This window comes from Erinaceus europaeus, chromosome 3 (assembly GCF_950295315.1).
Source record: "Erinaceus europaeus chromosome 3, mEriEur2.1, whole genome shotgun sequence".
NCBI classification, from domain to species: Eukaryota; Metazoa; Chordata; class Mammalia; order Eulipotyphla; family Erinaceidae; genus Erinaceus; species Erinaceus europaeus.
The window spans coordinates 123,507,090-123,527,621 of NC_080164.1; the positions used below are offsets into that span (position 1 = coordinate 123,507,090).

At 36.5% G+C, this 20,532-nt stretch overlaps 1 protein-coding gene across 1 annotated transcript in view; it reads left to right on the plus strand.

Annotated features, from left to right (window-relative positions):
• Positions 1-1,232: 1,232 nt before the first annotated feature.
• AFP (alpha fetoprotein) overlaps positions 1,233-20,532 on the plus strand; it is a 28,227-nt gene continuing 8,927 nt past the window's right edge. Inside the window, exons 1-8 of the mRNA XM_060187849.1 lie at positions 1,233-1,335; positions 2,366-2,417; positions 4,855-4,987; positions 8,008-8,219; positions 11,092-11,224; positions 13,048-13,145; positions 16,120-16,249; positions 18,893-19,107. Of these exons, the coding sequence (XP_060043832.1) occupies positions 1,251-1,335; positions 2,366-2,417; positions 4,855-4,987; positions 8,008-8,219; positions 11,092-11,224; positions 13,048-13,145; positions 16,120-16,249; positions 18,893-19,107 (1,058 nt within the window). The 5' untranslated portion in view covers positions 1,233-1,250. The remainder of the gene's footprint in view (positions 1,336-2,365; positions 2,418-4,854; positions 4,988-8,007; positions 8,220-11,091; positions 11,225-13,047; positions 13,146-16,119; positions 16,250-18,892; positions 19,108-20,532) is intronic.

Genomic DNA, 20,532 nt, shown 5'->3' on the forward strand with positions numbered 1-20,532 from the left:
CAGACAAAGGAATAAGATACATAGAAGAATATCACCATTCACAGAGTTTCCCCCATGCTGTCCATGGCACCAGGCTCAAACCTAGTATCTCGACACAGCAAGGCATGAGTTCTACCTGATAAACTGTCTCCCAGTCCCTGTTTCTTTATTTTAAAATAGTTTTTATTATTAGTAATTTAACAGCGGTTCACAAAATTTTTAAATTTCAGGGGTATATTTTCATACTCATAAATAGTATATGTAAGTCACTGTACCTGCCATTCAAGTCTTGAGCTCCATTCCAGTTCTTGTTTTTAAAATTTTAACTTTATAATAACAAGTCACCTATAAAGCGTTAGAAAAATATTAATGCTAGGCCACAACACCATTGATTTTGATTGAATTCACCTGGAGTGCAGTCTAGGCATTGAGAATTTTTAAATTTTCCCTTTTGATTTTAATGTGCAATCAGACAGAGAATCCTCATAGATAGGAAAAGTATAAAGTAAACAAGTTCTAAAACCAAGTGACATTTCATAGCACTTTATTTATGGTTACTATAGTCATCTCCAGTTACTAAATCAGTATTGTAGCTGACTCTTCACAAACTGATATGTAGACAAAATTATTTTGCCACAAATATAGTTATACAAATATTGGACCATCAATATACTCTAAGCTTTCTATGTTATATCAAATCCTGAATACTGAAAAATTTTAAATTAACTTGTTAACAAACAAATTAAGTGAAAATTATTTTTGGAGTTAGACAACAACATAACAGCAATGTCTTCTCAATGAAAGTCTAAGATGGTGAACAAAGTGACTAATGTCTACCAGATGACAATAATTCAAAGAATTCATGAAATAATTCACTCACTGGAACGTCATACAAAGTCTATCTTCTTTTTATGAATTCATTTATATACCTATTTTTTTAATTTGAAGGGGATTAATTATTGTGCATATTAAGGGAAGAAATATCTTTACGTACTCTTTAGTCTGAGCACATTTACAAAATATAATGAAGTTGCAAGTATTTTTTCCATTTCCACCCAAAAGGGGTCTGTGTCCTTGAACGTAAAATGCAAATAATTCCTTACTGTTAATTATTAGCAAGTCATCCCATCTGCAGCCTAAGGAAATAGACTGATATACATCAACAAAGGATTACTAGTTAACAGACATTTGCTTCAGAATGGTATAAAAGAAGCTCAGCACAATTCTCAGTATTCTTCTGAACATAGCTTACAACAGATTAACTACCAACCATGAAGTGGGTGGTATCAGCATTTTTTATTTTCCTACTTAGTTTTTCTGAATCCAGAACAATGCATAGAAATGCATATGGAATAGGTAAGCTATTATTTTCCTTCCTCTATGTGAAAATTCTTAAATTTGCATCTATTCAGTTGTCTTGAATTATATTCCACACTTCCTGTTGTACCATTGAATGAGAAAAACATTCATTTACTGGGTATCTTTAAGTAAATAATAATTTTTTTTCTTTTTTAATATTTATTCCCTTTTGTTGCCCTTGTTGTTTTATTGTTGTAGTTATTATTGTTGTTATTGATGTCATTGTTGTTGGATAAGACAGACAGAAATGGAGAGAGAAGGGGAAGACAGAGGGGGGAGAGAAAGATAGACAGACACCTGCAGACCTGCTTCATCACTTGTGAAGCGACTTCCCTGCAGGTGGGGAGCTGGGGGCTTGAACCAGGATCCTTATGCTGGTCCTTGCACTTTACGCCACATGAGCTTAACCCGCTGTGCTACCGCCCGACTCCCTTTAGTAAATAATAAGCTTGTAATTTTGTGAGAGGCTTGCACAACTGTGGAAATGCTTAATATTGTCTGTGAATGTCTTACATGTACCACATTGAAATATTTTTGTACATTACAATAATTACACAATAATTTTATATATTATTGTAATCAGCATTTATATAGTATAGGTATGTCTGTATTTCAAGTATAGGAGTCATTATAGAGGCTCTTTCAAATACAGACTGATAAAACAGGTAAATTTATTTGTCTGAAAGAGTGTAATTAGGATACAAATATGCAGTCTGAGTTTAATCATCCTCAAAAGGATGGCAAATATATTCTGAATCATTTGATAATAGGCACCTAGGCATTATCTACAGGAGAAAAACAAACAACCGAAAGTAATAAAACTGGATTTTAGTGTTAGGTCTACTACAAATTATTATTACTTTCAATTCTCAGTTTTCTCAAGTGCAAAATTAAATTGTTTAGGTAAATCATTCCCATCAGTTCTGCACTGTGCTGACCTGAAGACAGACATTACATGTAAAAATGATAACTTTCCTGATTGCAGATGAAAACACCACTTCTCATGAAACTTTTTTTTGCTTTTCAGCTTCCATATTGGATTCTTCTCAATGTACTATGGAGGTGAATTTACTTGACGCGTAAGTTTTTCTTGTATAACTGTATTCTAGATATGCAAGGCACAGGCAATTTTACCAAGGTAATTGACTTTGAGTGGATAGCCCAGTGTATTTTTTTTTCTTTAAGAAAGGATTAATTAACAAAACCATAGGGTAGGAGGGGTACAACTCCACACAATTCCCACCACCCAATCTCCATATCCCACCCCCTCCCCTGATAGCTTTCCCATTCTCCATCCCTCTGGGAGCATGGACTCAGGGTCATTGTGGGTTGCAGAAGGTAGAAGGTCTGGCTTCTGTAATTGCTTCCCTGCTGAACATGGGCGTTGACTGGTTGGTCCATACTCCCAGTCTGCCTCTCTCTTTCCCTAGTAGGGTGGGTTTCTGGGGAAGTGGAGCTCCAGGACACATTGGTGAGGTCTTCAGTCCAGGGAAGCCTGGCTGGCATCCTGATGACATCTGGAACCTGATGACTGAAAAGAGAGTTAACATATGAAGCCAAATAAATTGTTGAGCAATCATGGACCCAAAGCTTGGAATAGTGGAGAGGAAGTGTTAGGGGGGTACTCACTGCAAACTCTAGTGTACTTCTGCTTTCAGGTATATATTTTGCAGTAGTTTACGGATACGTGTGAACATATGCTCTCTCTCACAGAAACTGGTGTATATCTAGTGTATTTTTTAAAAGTACACCAGAAAATTGGACAGTTTTAAGAAAAGTTACACTAAATAGCAAATTGATACTGAAGAAGTTGATGCCTTTGATATTAATTTCTGTATTCCTTGGAATTTCATGGGCCAAACCAAATTATTTTTTTACAAACTGATTATTAGTGTTTAATGAAAGGTAATCACATTGCAATTTAAGAATTCCAGCCAATTCAGTACTTTTTCTCTTTAATATCAGTGTGATAGTAGTATGGACTCTATTGAAAATAATAAGATCTGAAGTACTAGATTCTGTTTTTTTTTTCTTTTCCTCCAGGGTTATTGCTGGGCTCGGTGCCTGCACCATGAATCCACCGCTCCTGGAGGCCATTTTTTCCCCTTTTTTTGTTGCCCTAGTTGTTGCAGCCTTGTTGCGGTTATTATTGCCATTGTTGACGTTGCTTTTTGTTGTTGTTGGATAGGACAGAGAGAAATGGAGAGAGGAGGGGAAGACAGAGAGAGAGAGGAGAGAAAGACAGACACCTGCAGACCTGCTTCACCGCCCGTGAAGCGACTCACCTGCAGGTGGGGAGCCGGGGGCTGGAACCCCGGGCTGGAACCGGGATCCTTACGCCGGTCCCTGCGCTTTGCGCCACGTGCGCTTAACCCACTGCGCCACCGCCGGACTCCCTAGATTCTGTTTCTTATGCAGTGTGTGTTTTGCTCTTGAGTGTCATCTTTCCATTTCATACTTCTAATAAGGAATGAAATGCATTGCTATTGCTGCTTATACATGGAGACCTGTTAAAGTAGTGCTTTGGTTCAGTCCATGACACCCTAGTCTTGGATCAGACCTCAATCATGTTAGAAGTAGATACAGGCAGAGGTCTAATGAGAGCTCTTTGCTTATATTTAAAAGGAACTACAGGTCAGAGGGTAGGTATTATGCAAAAGAGACTCTCATGCCTGAGACTCCCAACATTCCAGGTTCAATCCCCCACACCACCATAGGCCAGAACTGAACAGTGTTCTGGTTAAAAAAAAAAAAAAAAGGAACTACAAAAGCTATAAATACCTTTAATTGTGTGTGCATTGGTGAACATAACAGGAGAAACTTTCAAGGAAAATTCACTTTTAAAAACTTGCGTTAGCGAATAAACTCATGGACTTGCACATGCACTACTCCACAGAGGAATCTACCTTGTTCAATTTTTCATTCATCCTTTTTCTTCTCCTCCTTTTTAACTTTTTTCTTCTCCTCCATCTTATGCTCTTCCTCTCCCTCCTTCTCCTTCTTTTGAGAAAGAAAGAAGAGACACCGCAGTGTTGTTCCACCATCTTTGGTGCTCCCATGTGGTGTCTGAATTGGAATTCAGGGTCTCACACACAACAGGGCAATCACTCTGAGAGAGGGCAAGCTTTTACCTAGCCCTTTTGATTTTTAGCAGGTATATGGGGGAGAGGTGTAAATATAGACATTTATGGGATTTATGAGGGAGAGGAATAAGAAAAAATGATTCTTTTCCAGGATGATATAACCTAACTTCACAAAATATTTTTGCAAAGCTACCCCCTAATTGGTCTGAATCTTACCCAGAAGCAATAGGGACTCAATACAGATTGCTCAGCAACAGCAAGAACTGAGTCAAGTGACCTAAGAAGTTCCATTTCTGTGGCTGCTGTGAGGAAGACAGGAAGTGGAAGGGTATGGGCTGGAGGAGAGCGGTGGTGTTGGAGGATATTATAGAGAATAAAGTCAAACAAAATCTAATCTTGAGCTAAGAAGTATTCATATGTATTTTTGTTTTAGATTTACCATACTCTTTGCTCAGTTTGTTCAAGATGCTTCTTATCCAGAAGTCAGCCAAATGGCAAAAGATGTATTGACTAAAATTGAAAAACCCACTGGCAGTGAGCAGCCTGCAGGATGTATGGAAGACCAGGTGAGTCAACATAATAATAACAATAATAAAGCATTATGGTAGTTTATCAAGATTAACAGGCAGGAGAGAAGATACAGCATGAGAAGTACATTTAAGCATTTAAAGACTTGCTGTATGAATTGCTAAAGGGGACAGAAGAGAATCAAGGGGCAGCTACTAAACAGAGGCAAAATAAGCATAGAGACCAAGACCTAAAATTCAGAAAAATATGGGTGGCCATAGCCACTTTGCTTAACTTCTCTGCGTTTTAGTTTCTTTTTCTACAAAATAAGCAATGATATTAGCATGCAGTTCAGGATTGTTATGAATATTGACAACATATTAGGTTTTAGTAGGAATTATTTTCAAGTACATTTTTAGGGAGTACAACATACATGTTGATAAAATATTCTATAACACAGAACATAGATGTTACTGGTCAGAATAATTACCCAGTGACTTAAGACGTCATGTTGGATGGTACTTATTGCCAGAATTTCAGTTTTGCTAACTAACACTGATTTTTTTTTATAAATTTTTTAAAAATATTTATTTTCCCTTTTGTTGCCCTTGTTGTTGAACATTGTTGTGGTTATTGATGTCGTTGTTGTTGGATAGGACAGAGAGAAATGGAGAGAGGAGGGGAAGCCAGAGATGGGGAGAGAGAGAAAGAGACACTTGTAGACCTGCTTCAGCACTTGTGAAGCGACTCCCCTGCAGGTGGGAAGCCGGGGGCTCGAACCCGGATCCTTCAAGCCGCCCTTGCGCTTTGCGCCACATTTGCTTAACCTGCTGCACTACCACCTGACTCCCACTAATACTGATTTATCAAATATTTTAAATAATCACAGGAGACAGACACTAGCGGTCCAGGTGAGGAACACAAAGCATGGAGAGTTTAGGTAGCTTTCTTAAGGAAGTCCGGAACCAAGATTTAAACCAGACTATCTGATTCCAGAACTAACACCCTTGGTAGCCTACACCACAGTGAATATGAGGTGCCAGATTTGGCAAACGAACAGCAATAACAAAGCATGAAGGCCAGCAAAATCATTTTCCAGATAAACCAGAATTTTTTTCTTTAGTATAAGGATACCCTAATGTGGAACAATCTGTGATTATTCCTAGTGTTTATTTTATCTCAATACAGAGTTACTTTATAATGATTAGTGCTACCCACTTATGGAACAAACTGCCCAGATAGCCGTGTCATTTTGGGCTGATGAAGTGGTCAAAAGGCAATGTAACTGAAATCTTGTAAAGAGATAACCTTTTCCAAATTTAAATTATTTTCCAATTCTAGAGTTCATCATTTAATAAAAATTTCCAGTTTGCATCTCCAATGTTAGCTTGTCCAGATAATCTTCTAATGATATCTATAAATTATATATGCTACATGTCATACTGTAAGTTTACCTCCTGTAAGAGACTCAAACTGTATTTACAGGTTTCTGATTTATCACTGTAAGTATAAATGCATAATGACTTTTATGTAAACTGGACATTGGAAATCTTACCTAAGACTACTAGAATTCGCCAGTTTTTAATAGTTCAGCAAAACTTTTCCCATGATGTATAAAATTCTTACATCTCTTTTAGGCATTCTACTAAGTATTAATTTTACATCTGATTTTGTTAGGATTAAGGCAACAGAGAATTTTAAATTTTAGCTAGGTATTACCTATGAAAACTGGTGTCATTTTTACTCCACCTAAAATTATTTGCATTTTTGCAAGAAAATAATATTCAAATTTAAATAAATGTCACAAGAACTTCCCATGTAATGAATATGCTTGAACAAATGGCATATATTAAAAAAAAAAGACTTGTATATCATGGTTTCAAATTGTTCTTTTTTTAAAAAATATTTATTTATTTATTCCCTTTTGTTGCCCTAGTTGTTTTATTGTTGTAGTTATTATTATTGTTGTCATTGTTGTTGGATGGGACAGAGAGAAATGGAGAGAGATGGGGGAAGACAGAGGGGGAGTGAAAGATAGAGACCTGCAGACCTGCTTCACCGCTTGTGAAGTGACTCCCCTGCAGGTGGGGAGCCAGGGCTCCAACAGGGATATTTACACTGGTCCTTGTGCTTTGAGTCATCTGCGCTTTACCCGCTACACTACAGCCGACTCCCATGGTTTCAAATTGTAATAAGAAAGGAAAATATTTTTTAAAATTAGGGAAGAAAACATGTTTTCCCTCTTTATTGAGGGTGGTTAATGGTATACAATACAATTGCTGACACATTGGTACAGCCTCTCATCTCCTTTTTTAGTAGAGGTCTGCAAATCACTCTCTCTCAACTTATATCTATTTCCAACTTATATCTATTTACAACACAATACACCAGGACCCTAAGCTTCTCCATCCTATTCCTGTCCCCCAGGAAAAAAAAATTAGGCTCTTGAACTTTGTAGATAAAATGACTTTGGAATGGGAAATAGTATAAAGGTTATACAAAAGTCTTTCATGCCTACGGTACCAGAAGTCTCAGGTTCAATCCCCTGCACCATCATAAACCAGAAATGAATAATGCTTTGGTAAAATCAGTAAGTAAATAAAATAAAATCATTTTAGCTAATAGTCATATGTTGCTCAAGACCAGAAATTAAAAAATTTCGAAGAGACATCAAAGAGACATCAAAGAGAACAATCCCACCACATTGCAATAAAGTGTATTGGGACTTTCATAGGGAATTATTAATCTGTAGTTCTGATTTTAAATATGAGACTATTAAAATATTTATATTTTTAGTATTTTATTTGTTTATTTATTATTGGATAGAGGCAGAGAGAAATTGAGAAGAGAAAGAGTGATAGAGGGGGAAAGAGACAAAGAGACACCTGCAGCCCTGCTTCACCACTCATGAAGTTTTACCCTGCACGTGGGGACCAGGGGCTTGAACCTGGGTCCGGGCACACTGTAATGTATGCATTTAAACAGGTGCACCAATATTAGAATTTTTAAAATGTGTTTTAAACAATTTTTAAGTGAGGCTAATTGTAGTTTGTTAAAATAATTACTCCTTTTTATATAGATATCTACATTTCTGGAAGAAATTTGCCATGAAAAGGAAATTATTGAAAAATACAGACTTTCAAACTGCTGCAGTCAAAGTGGACAGGAAAGACATGACTGCTTACTAGCACACAAAAACGCTGCTCCAGCATCCATCCCAGCCTTCCAAGTTCCAGAACCTGTCTCAAGTTGTAAGGCCTTTGAAGAAAATAGAGGGGCATTTATGAATCAGTAAGTATACAAAGTAATGTTAAATTGACTCCAGAAAGGGGACAGTATAAAGCAGAATCTACAGGTTATATAACTTACAAATATACTCTAAAACTTGGGGAAGTAATGATAGTTTAACACTGCATCTGCTGAAGATTTTCACACTGAAATGTGGTCAATGACTTTGTTTCCAATAGCGTTCTAGATAGATTCAGGCCAGCAGGTCCCTCAAATACCTTTGCTTAATTAGGCTTTGTTTTTCATAACGTTGATAAGAAAAATTGATTCCTGGTCAGGGTCATTGTCTGGATTTCGCATATTTCCCTCATCTCTGTATCTGGTTCTTCAAGAGAAAGGCATCTCCCATATCCCAAAGATGTGCATATCTGGCTTCTTGACAAAATTAAATGTCTCTGAGTGTGTGAGTGCGACACCCTGTGGTTAAAAGACACTGGGTCTCAGACTGGTTTGCCTTGTAACTGAACTGTTGTGAGAGGCTCCCAGTGACACTGAATTGTGATAATTTGATGGGAAAATGACTGACTGACTGAATGAATGAGAACCAATGATTTTTTTAAAATATTGTATGTCTTTGGAAGCTTAGTGATGTTTTTGTGATTAGCAATACGCTGTAAGAACTCTTGTCTTGTCATGGAAGGTCTGGCTTCTGTAATTGCTTCTCTGCTGGACATGGGCATTGGCAGGTCAATCCATACTCCCAGGTTGTTTCTCTCTTTCCCTAGAGGGTCAGGGCTCTGGAGCGGTGGGGTTTCAGGACACATTGGTGAGGTCGTCTGCCCAGGGAAGTCAGGTTGGCATCATCTGCAACTTGGTGGCTGAAAAAGCGTTAAGATATAAAGCAGAACAATTTGTTTAATAATCAGGAACCGAAAGGTAAGAATATAGCAGATGCTATTTAGGATGTCCATTTTGGAAAAAGCTGGTAGGTTTATTTTAGGTATATTTCAAAGGGCCCATGATTTACTGTATTTTGCCTGAGCTCAGCAGCTAACATGCCTGGGCTAAAGGTATTGCCTGGGGAGTTGGTGCTGAGTTGGAAATAGGACTATAAAGCTGTATCAGAGAAGAGAGTAGCTCCCCCCAAATGGGAAAAGTATATAAATATTGTTAACTGTAAACCCCATCGATTTGATCTGGGGTCCGTATTCAGCACAGAAACCCTAGAATGTTTCTAGTTATGACCATAGAATGTGAATTTAGACCCACAGGGGTACTTTACTGTCTTAAAGTTTATGTTTCCAAGAACCCATCAATGATGTTGAGTTACAGTACAAACCACAAGTAAACTCAGTGGCATGCAGTTCCATAGTCTCTTGAAATATACCTTTTTTTTTTTCCCTCTTCTAACTCCAGTATTATCATGTCCAAGAATATGTTGGCAAAACTCAAAATGACTTCTCCTGAAGTCAAATATTAGGTATTCCATGTCAAAAAAATAAGTGTATTAACAATCCAAAAAATAAGTGTATTAACAATCCAAGAAGTCATGTGCATAAACATGACTGGCATTTATTGTATGATTGAGTTGGTGTAGAAACATCTGTACTCGGCATAACTGATCTGATTTGATACTTACAAACAGTCTTTGAAGTCTATTTGTGCTGGGCTAGCTTCGCGGGTGGGAGAGAGATGACCAGGGACTCGTGGCTGAGCTGGGGATGCAGTTCAATCTTTATTGACGAACGGGGATGCAGTTCAACAATCTAATCTCTAATCATTAGAAAATACTGTACTTTATATTTCCTGAGGCAGAAGTGTCAGGAAGAGGAAGTACATAGGATAGGGGGTGGGGAGAAGGAAAAAGCGTGAGCACCAGTGGGGATTAAACCAATGAAAACAATGATTATGTAAATAGACCACAGCCTTAAGCAATACAAGCGAACCTAACGTGATGATCAAAACAGAAGGTCTTATAAGCAGAATTTAGAAGCATACCAACATATTTGTCCTCTTCCTCTTCATTTTTTTTTAGTACTTTGCAGATGAGAACATCAAAATTTAGAAAGTTAAACTTATTGGTCAAGAGCACACTTCTATACTGAACACTTTTAAATGTTTGCTTATTTATTTAGATAAGATAGAGAGAAATCGAGAAAGGAAGACAAAATAGGGAGAGAAAAATAGGTACTGGTAGCAATGCTTTACTACTCATGAACCTAAATCCCTCTGTAGGTGTGGACTGGGGACTTGAATCTGGGTCCTTGCAAATTATGTGTACAGTCAACCAGGTGTGCCACTGCTCAGTCCCTATACCTAATTGCTAATCACTTTTATTTTCCTAAGCCAGAGAAATTCAAAGGTGGAAAATTCCTTTCTGCACTATTTTATTTAGAGAAGGTTCAGTCTTGCTGATCCCCTTAAACATGTCTGAGCAGGCTGATTAAAAAGATAATTTACTACTTATATAATTAACTTTATTGATTTATAGTGCAGTAAGATATTTATAGTATCACACATTCATGTAGAACTCACTGCACTCATCAACAAAGGGCACTTTAATAAGAATAATAGTCTCCATTTCTTTTTATTATGTTTTCATAATAGAACATAGTATTAGTTGTCAGATGTTTTCCCCCCTGAAGAAAACTTTTGACCGCATGTGGAAAAAGTTGACTACTTTTTTAAGCTATTAAAAAATTCCAGAGTTTTGTTTTAAGCAGTAGTAGACATATTTTTAAAGATTTATTGTATTTATGACATAGGAGAATTTTATAAGGAAGAGAGAGACAGTGAGGCAGAGGGAGAGAAGCCAGACTGAACTGGAAACCTCAGGCATGTGAGTCCAGTGCTATACAAGTTGAGCCATTTTCTCAGTTATTAGAATCATGGTTGTTGTGTTTTGTAAATCTTATAGTTCTATTTAATTTCACAGATACATCTATGAGATAGCAAGAAGGCACCCCTACCTGTATGCTCCTGCTATCCTTTATTTAGCTGGTCACTATGCCAAAATAATTTCATCTTGCTGCCAAGCTGAAAATCCAGTTGAATGCTTCCAAACAAAGGTATGATATTTATGTGGACATTTAAACCAAGACTTTAAGATGGCTATGATTCATATAAACCCAACAATGTAAAAAGAGAAAGAAAAAGAAATGTACTTTTGCATATAGTGTAATTTTTAGACTAGAATGTATATTTGCAATCTGATTGCCTTTGTGTTAAAGATAGATTGTTGTTTTCTAATTCAATCATTTATCCATTTAGACAGCATTTATTTTACTATTAAGAAATTAATTAAGTGGGATAAGGAAATCAGAGGTAAAGGCAATACCATAAGTAAAGACAGAGAAAAAAGGAGAGATCAAAGAGAATATGGGGCAAAGGAGTAGAAAGAAGGTGGGAGAAACTAAGAAAAAGAGAGAAAATAAGGAAATACTACAAATTTTTATAGTCATTGTTTCTTTAATCCTCAGAATAGATTTAAGTTATAAGTACTATTGTTATTTAGTGAACAAGGAAATAGGCTAGAAGAAGTAATTTTCTTAGTTTAAAAGAACTAGAATGCTAGCCACAACTAATCATGTGTAACAAGTATTAACAATCAAATTTTCTTTCTTTTTTAAAATTTTTATTTATATAAAGGAAACACTGGCAAAAACCATAGGATAAGAGGGGTACAACTTCACACAATTCCTACCACCAGAACTCTGTATCCCATCACCTCCCCTGATAGCTTTCCTATTCATTATCCCTCTGGGAGGATAGTGGACCTAGGGTCATTATGGGGTGCAGAAGGTGGAAAGCCTGGCTTCTGTAATTGCTTCCCCACTGAACATGGGCGTTGACAAGTCGATCTATACTCCCAGCCATACTCCCAATCCATTCTCTCTCTCTTTACCTAGTGGGGCAGGGCTCTGGGGAAATGGGGCTCTGGGACACACTGGTGGGGTCAGTCTGCCCAGGGAAGTCCAGTTGGCATCATGTCAGCCTCTGGAACCTGGTGGCTGAAAGAAGAGTTAACATATAAAGCCAAACAAATTGTTGACTAAGCATGTACTTAAAGGCTGGAATAGTGCAGATGAAGATTTGGGGTCTCTGTTTTGTAGATAGCTAGTAGGCCTATTTTAGTTATATTCCAAAGGGCCCATGACTATACTAGTTTTTTTTTTTTTTTTCCCCTGAGCTTGAAATCTGATATGTAGGCAGATCTAAGTTATTGTCTGGGGAGATGATGTCATGGATAGAAAAAGGACCAGAAAGCTGAATCAGGGAAGAGAGTAGCTCCCTAATATGGGAAAGGTGTAAAAATATTGTTGACTGTAAACCCCATTGATTTGATGTGATCTGGAGCCCATAGTCAGCTTAGGAGCCTGTGTGACCTCTGCATCCCTGCAGATCTGAGCTCACATTCTGTGTTCATGAGTAGGAACATTCCAAGCTGCCCCAATTTCAGGACCCATCTTAACAATAAAAATTTCTTAAGAAACATGACCATTCCCAGAATGTCAGGTTTAGGCACAATCTTATTATTTATTTATTTGTTTGTTTGTTTGTTTATTTATTGTGACTAAAAAGACATTTGGAAATGGTCAGATATCAGTCAGCCTTAAAGCTGTTTCAAGTACCTTTGCTTATTCGTTATCTCAGAAAGTTAAAGTGTTTTTGTTGCAAGGTAATTTTAATAATCCTGTCGGATATAGTTGTATATAAATACACCTAAGGATGAATAAATAAAATATGCATTTGTATCTTTAGTAAAAAATTTTGTAGAGTCTCATATTTGGAATATTATTAATTGCTTTTCTGATTAATAGAACCTACTAAAAAAGAAATGAGAGAGAAAACAATAGATGCTTTCTTTGTGTCTTATTTCTTCTCTTTTTAGGAAGCACCAGTTACAAAAGAATTAAGGGAAAACAGCTTGTTAAATCAACACATGTGCGCAGTAAGGAGAACTTTTGAACCCAAAGTCTTCCACGCCATGTAAGTTTAACTTGTAAACGGGGAAAGAGTTGAGAACAGCAGAACCATCACTTTGCAACTTAAGTGCATTTTCTGTGTCACTTTGGTAGAGAATAAAGTTTCTCTTGATGAGATTAAAAACATGAAACCTCAGGGCTAGAGGAAAGTTAACAGAACAGTCTGTTAGCACTTGTTTAGTAATTATTAAAGTCCGAGTGCTGGGTGGTGGCATATTTAAGGGCACATATCATCATGGCAAGGACACCTGTAGATTTGAGACCCGGAGCCCCACCTGCAAAGTGTTGGCTTCAGGAGTGGTGACGCAGGTCTACAGGTGTCTATCTTTCTACCTCACTATCTTGCCTTCCTTCTCAATTTTATTCTGTCCTGCCAAGTGAAACAGAAAGCAAAAAAAAAAAAAAAAAAGAAAAAAGAAAAAAATGGTCACCAAGAGCAGTGGATTCCTAGTGCCGGCACAGAGCCCTTGCAATAACCTTGGTGACAAAAATAAATAAAAAAATAGATAAATTATTAAAGTCTACATAAAATAATACTTAAAGAATTTTAATATATACAATTCATATTCTAGATACTCAAATCCTGGCCTAATATAAAATTATGACTTATAACTAGGCTCTTTTTTAGTTGTTTTTTAAACAGATTATTTTTCACTTACGCTATGTAATATATATTTTTTAACTTAACATTATTACTATCATTATTATTACACTTGCCAAAGCACTGCTCAAGCCTGGCTTATGCAGTGGTTTAAACTGAGACCTCAGAGCCTAAGGCATGAAAGCCATTTTGCATAACTATTGTGCTATCTCCCGGGCCCAACAAGACACTTTTAATATTAATCATGCTTCTTGGTCTACAATAAAGTTCACTTTGTTGATTGTTGATTCCCATGAAAACATTCTGTTGAGATAATAATATTAGATCCTAGCATTAGAAGAAAAAAGAAGCTGTCATCTTTGAGGAACTAACATGTTTTCTCCTAATGTTGTAAATCATGTAACCCACTGAACTTTGTTTACCCAAATGCTATATAGCTTAGAGGGAAGAATGGAGCTTTTCAATCAGCCATACTAACTCTTATGGTTAGTATGTTTATCTTCTTCCTCCTTTTCTTGATTGCTGTTGTCTCTGCCTATTTATCTAATCTAAATCTAATCTACTTCTATTTTACCATCTATCTTTGTTCTTAGGATGAGGGGAATATAAAAGATAAACCCAAACAGATTTCTTTGTTTTCCAATAAATAACCTAAAAGCAAAAAGATTAAAGACATTTTCCTACAAGTCTACTCATTATCAAAACTTAACTGAGACACTGAGGTCTCATGGTTATATTGGAATTACCAATGATATATTGCTGTGCTATTCATCATGGCAACCACTAGCCACATGCAGCTCCTGACCAACTTAAATGTCTCTAATGCAGATGAATATCTGTGAACTATATGGAAAGTAGACTTCAGAATTCAGGGGCATAGTGAAAACGAGATTTTACAATGCATTTATACTTGTTATTTTACTATATTTTAAAATGCATTTTATACTTGTTAAAACCGTCAGATTAATATTTTAATGTATTGTGTTCAAATATTAATGTTTAGGGAGTCAGGCGGTAGCACAGTGGGTTAAGTGCACGTGGTGCAAAGTGCAAGGACCTAAGGATCAGGGTTTGAGCCCTGGCTCTCCACCTGCGAGGCAGTCGCTTCATAGGCAGTGAAGCAGGTCTGCCGGTGTCTCTCTCTCCCCATCTCTATCTTCCCCTCCTCTCTTCATTTCTCTCTGTTCTAACAACAACAACAACAATAACTACAATAATAAAAAACAACAAGAGCAACAAAAGGGAATAAATGAATTAAAAAATATATTGATGTTTAATTTAGCCTGTACCACTTTATAGTTTTAATATATTACTTGAACATTTTAAACTATGCAACTGATTTAAATTACTATTCAGTTCTTATGGTGAAATGTTTCCAATGTAAACAAATATCTTTGATCCCAATTGGAGAGTATAAACTGTATGCATTCAAAGTTTATTTGTTTGTTAAATAATAAATTTAAAACATTATATACAGTGAAGAACTGAATTAAAATTTTTCTTTACAGAGTCAGTTCCAAATCTAACTGAAATTTCTTCTTTGAAGAGGTCAGATTCAAGGACTGCTTTGTTAAAATTTCACTCATCAATAAAACATAAATGAAGATATTAAAAAATTTATTGTTTTGTATCTAGAAGCAATTAAGCCCAATCTTCCAGTTTTCTAAAGAAAATATATATGATTTATAGCAGTTTACTTTACTCCAGCAATAATATGTCTGGTAGTACCTAGGCATTTCTTAAAAATCAATTCAATATGCAGAAGGAACAAGAATTTTTATTTCTTCATTTTTTGGGGACACTCTACACATCTTGGTATGATGACATTTTAGAATGTTTAGTCTGCTTTAGTTTCTTGTCCCATTTCATTGATTTACTCATATCTCACACTCTATTCCCAGTGTGAAGAAACAATATTATTCTGGAATTCCATTTCTCTACTGTTTATCCTTTACAGTTTTTTCCAACCCAACTCAGTTCAATGACCTCAAATTCACAGTGTCAGGGGTAAATAGCAGAAGAACAGACTTTGGTGCATTCCATAATTTAAGCCACTTATGAACAATTTGTGTGACTAGGTCACATCAGTGTATGGAGTCACTACCTGGAAAGAATGCTTTGGGATTAATGTTTTAACAGTTTCCTTTCTTGTTTGTGTTATTCTTATCATCATCATTATTATTTTTTCTGCTTTTCCCTGGTTTGTGTCTATAGGAGTCTATTGCTCTGGCAGATTTTTTTTTTTTTTGATAGAAGATAAAAGAACACAGACATTTCAATTCTTTCTTTTTGGAAATCAATACTCTAATGTCTTATGCATTTTCTTTAATTTTATAAATAATCAGGATTGATTTCCAATTTCTTTTCTCTCCTCTAGAATCATCGCTAAAATGAGTCAGAGGTTTCCCAGAGCAAATTTTACTGAGATTCAGAAACTGGTCCTGGATGTGGTTCACTTGCATGAGGAATGCTGCAGAGGGAATGTGCTGGAGTGTCTGCAGGATGGGGTGAAGAGTCTTGCTTCTAAACAGATGCTTATATTCCTACTCTGTTGTCTATCTTTCCCCACTCATTCTTTTTTATTATTATTATTTTTTATTTATAAAAAGGAAACATTGACTAAACCATAGGATAAGAGGGGTGCAACTCCACACAATTTCCACCACCAGAACTCTGTATCCCTTCCACTCCCTTGATAGCTTTCCGATTCCTTAACCCCCTGGGAGTATGGACCCAAGGTCATTGTGGGATGCAGAAGGTGGAAGGTCTGGCTTTTGTAATTGCTTCCCCGCTGAACATGGGCATTGACAGGTTGATCCATATTCCCAGCCTGTCTTTCTCTTTCCCTAGTGGGGAAGGGCTCCGGGGAAGCAGAGCTCCAGGATGCACTGGTGGGGTTGTCTGTACAGGGAAGTCTGGTTGGCATCATGCTAGCATCTAGAATCTGGTGGTTGAAAAGAGTTAACATACAAAGCCAAGCAAATCGTTGACCGATCATGGACCTAAAGGCTGTAATAGTGCAGATGAAGAGTTGGGGGTGTGTGTATGTGTCTCTGTTTTGTAGATAGCTGGTAGGCATATTTTAGTTAGATTCCAAAGGGCCTGTGGCTATACTAGGTTTTTTTCTTTCTTTTTTTTCTGCCTAAGCCTGAAATCTGATATGCAGGTGGGTTCAAGTTATTGTCAGGGGAGACAATATCAAGGATAGAAAAAGGTATGACCAGAAAGCTGAATCAGGGAAGAGAGTAGCTCCCAAATAAGTGAAAGGTATATAAATATTGTTGATTGTAAACCCCATCGATTTGATGTGATCTGGGGCGCATAGTCAGTTTAGGAGCCTATGTGACCTCTGCATCCCTGTAGATCTGAGCTCACATTCTGTGTTCATGAGTAGGAACAGTCCAAGCTGCCCCAATATCAGGACCCATCTTCCTCAGGTGTAGTATAGAGTATGTTGTCCAGCCTCCCTTCAGAGGATGGAACATTCTCTACCATTGTTGATCCAAGTTGAGGGCACGGTCCTATGGTTTCCCCACTCATTCTAAATGGGAGGAGAAAGTCAGACTTGAGTTAGTCACATGGTTAAGGTCACTAACAGACTGAGTTAAACCACAGATTTCTTGGCAGTAACGTTTAAAACATTTGTGCTTTGTGTGTGTGTGTGTGTGTGTGTGTGTGTGTGTGTGGTTTAAGGGCTGCTCTCCTCCTGTGAGAACAAGGCTCATTCCCTCTTCCTCTAAAGGAGTTGGTAGCCCTTCAGAGGCCTGTGCATAGGCTTTTGGGAGGCAGACTCATTCAATCTATTTTTTCACCCATTTGTTCTTTCACATGACAAATAAATATAGAATACTTTCTATACACCAGACACTAGGAGAGGGTATTGATAGGAAGGCACAGCCTGACCCCAAGACATTTATGATCTGATTGGAGAGATCAGGCATATAATCCACTGGGGTGAGAGACTGTCTTTTGCTCACTGTTCCCCACCTTGCTACTAGCACAATGCCTAGAAAATGGAGGGTACTCTCTTCTATTTGAGTGGATCTGTTACATGTATGCAACAGAGCACAGCACAAGAAATAGCTCTATAAGGGTGAACAATATATTTTCCTTTCAAAGAAGGGTAGTACTCATTGTTCTTGGACATTCACATGACTTAGAAATCAGGACTGGAATATGGTTTTCAGAAGCCTCGAAGTGAAGATAAATCTCTCAGGTCAGCCCAATTCCACAGCAGTTTGACAGAGATTATCATATACATCAGCAAGATTCTGAGGCAGTAGAGGGAGCTGTAGAGCTATAGACTTTTAATGCAAACAGGAAATCCTTATTCAAGGAGCTGGAAAGATGAACTAATATCTCCTCAAAGACAGCCATCTCTACACCACCTATATTTCTTTCTGAAACCATCTACTAGCATGTTAGAGATATTATTAAGAATCTTTTAAAAAAATTTGATTGACTTTCTTGATCTTTAATTGGTAATTTTACTAATTGGTATTATGGCTTTAAAATTAGTTTCTGGAGATCTATAACTGCTATTTTCTTTTAAAATAGAAAATTAATTTCAACTATGTAATTTGTGTTTTAATGACTGAATAATGGGTTCTAATTGTACGGAATAAGTACAGAATTTTCAGTCCTAATACGAGATTTTGTATGCTTTATTAAATATGCTGCCATCTACAGACTGTCCTCTGGAGGTTATAGTGGGTCACTGCAATTTTTTTTTTTGTTGTTAAAGATGTAGCAGAGTGCTATCCATACCATGATTTTATAACAAATGTTTAGTAACACATTGCAATACTAGTATATGTACACATATATCAATATGCATATAAGTTTATTAGAAGGGTACAATTATTTCTCTTTTTTAAAGAGTTTGTTCATTAGCTGCCAACTATTAAAAGGAATAATTAAATGAGGAGATCAAAAAGAGTGAGGCAATGGTAAAGTAGGGAGAAAAGATTAAAATGGGGGACAAGTTCAAATGCCCTTTTTCTACTTTCTTTCATGTTTTCTCTTACTTTCCCTCCCATACCCTCTCCTTTATACTGACCCTCCATTAAAAACAAACAAACAAGATGACTAAAGTCATGTGGTAAAGAATAACACTTCTAAATTTATACATCATTTTTTTCTTATTGTAGGGAAAAGTTATGTCTTATATATGTTCTCAGCAAGATGCTCTGTCAAGCAAAATAACAGAATGCTGCAAATTGCCCATGCTTGAACTTGGTCAATGCATAATTAGGGCAGAAAACGATGACAAACCTGAAGACTTATCTTCAAATCTAAATAGGTTTCTAGTAGCTAGAGATTTCAGTCAACTTTCTCCAAAGGAAAAAGATCTCTCCATGGCAAGGTAACTCACTCTGCTGCATGCATGAATTTCTCTGAAATCAGAAACATTTTCACCCTTGTATAGATTACTCAGAAGAACTATTGTTGACTTTCTAAATAGAATATAGATTTTTTTTTTCTTTTGGCAATAAGGATGACCCATAGTCAAGACCCTGCTTTTCCACTATGCATGTTTTAGAAACTTTCCTAGAAACATATGACTCAATAGGTAAAATGAAAATGAAGAACTTTGATTGGAACTGATTTGGTATTTATTTAACATGTTTTATTTATGTAATAAAACCAAAATATGTTTAGAGACATCATTTAAAAATATATATATAACCAGTAAAGCATGTTCTCATTTTGTTTTCCTCTAGGGGAGTAGGAAGTTAACACAATTTTCTTTATTGTACAATGTGTATCTGTGGGTATCATTAGCAGAGGCTCTTAAGATACTATACTTAGTCTGGGGAGATAGCATAATGGCTACGGATCATGCAAAAGACTTTCATCACTGAGGCTCTGAGATCCCAGATTCAATCTCCAACATAATCATGAGCCAGAGTTGAGCAGTGCTCTGTTCTTTCTTTCTGTATCTCTCAGTCATTAAAATAAAAACAAACAAACAAACAAAAGGATTATACTCAATGATCTTCAAGGGTTTTTCTAATTTTAAATTTGTTTCTGATGTAGTAATGAAAATAGTGGTCTAATTTTCTCTTCAATACTCCCTGGGGGTATTACTCTATGATTGTATTAAAATTAGAAAGCCTCACATTGTTTGCTCTGCTAAATAAAATACAAACAAGAACAAAGTCCCAGTTCAGGAAGCCATATCAACAAGTTAGTGGTGGCAGAATTCAATATAATCTGTTTCAATAGTCAGGTGACATAATCAGTAAATTCAAAACATATTTTGTAAGTTCACACCATCATATATACTCAAAGCTAATTGTTTAATTGTTTAATAAAAAGTCTTCTTCAGCTAGAAAGGTTCCATGTAGCAGAAATTTTCTGAGTCAAGAAATGCTGTTTCTCCAGACACTTTGTGCGACTTCTTTACTCAGGTGTCTGTTCAAAAAACTGCTTGGACAGACTTTTATTGACCATACTCTCTAAATTAGGTGTCATTCCTCCCCCGCCCCATCTACTTTCTTTTCTTTTCATCAATTTATCCCTACCTAAAACTAGGTGTCTTATTTCTTGTTTATTCATCTCCTATAATGTATATTTCTGAGACATCAGATCTTTTCTCTTAGATATGATTGAATCCTAACTGCCTAAAGAAATGTTTATATATTGTGTAGGCACTAGTAAAATACTTACCGGATGAATGATTGTAAAGTCCACCATTGAAAAGCTAAAGTTAAGGGTGCAAAGTAGCTTTTAAAAAATTGAATATGAGTGATTATAATTTGTGTTTATAGATTTAACATTTATGCAG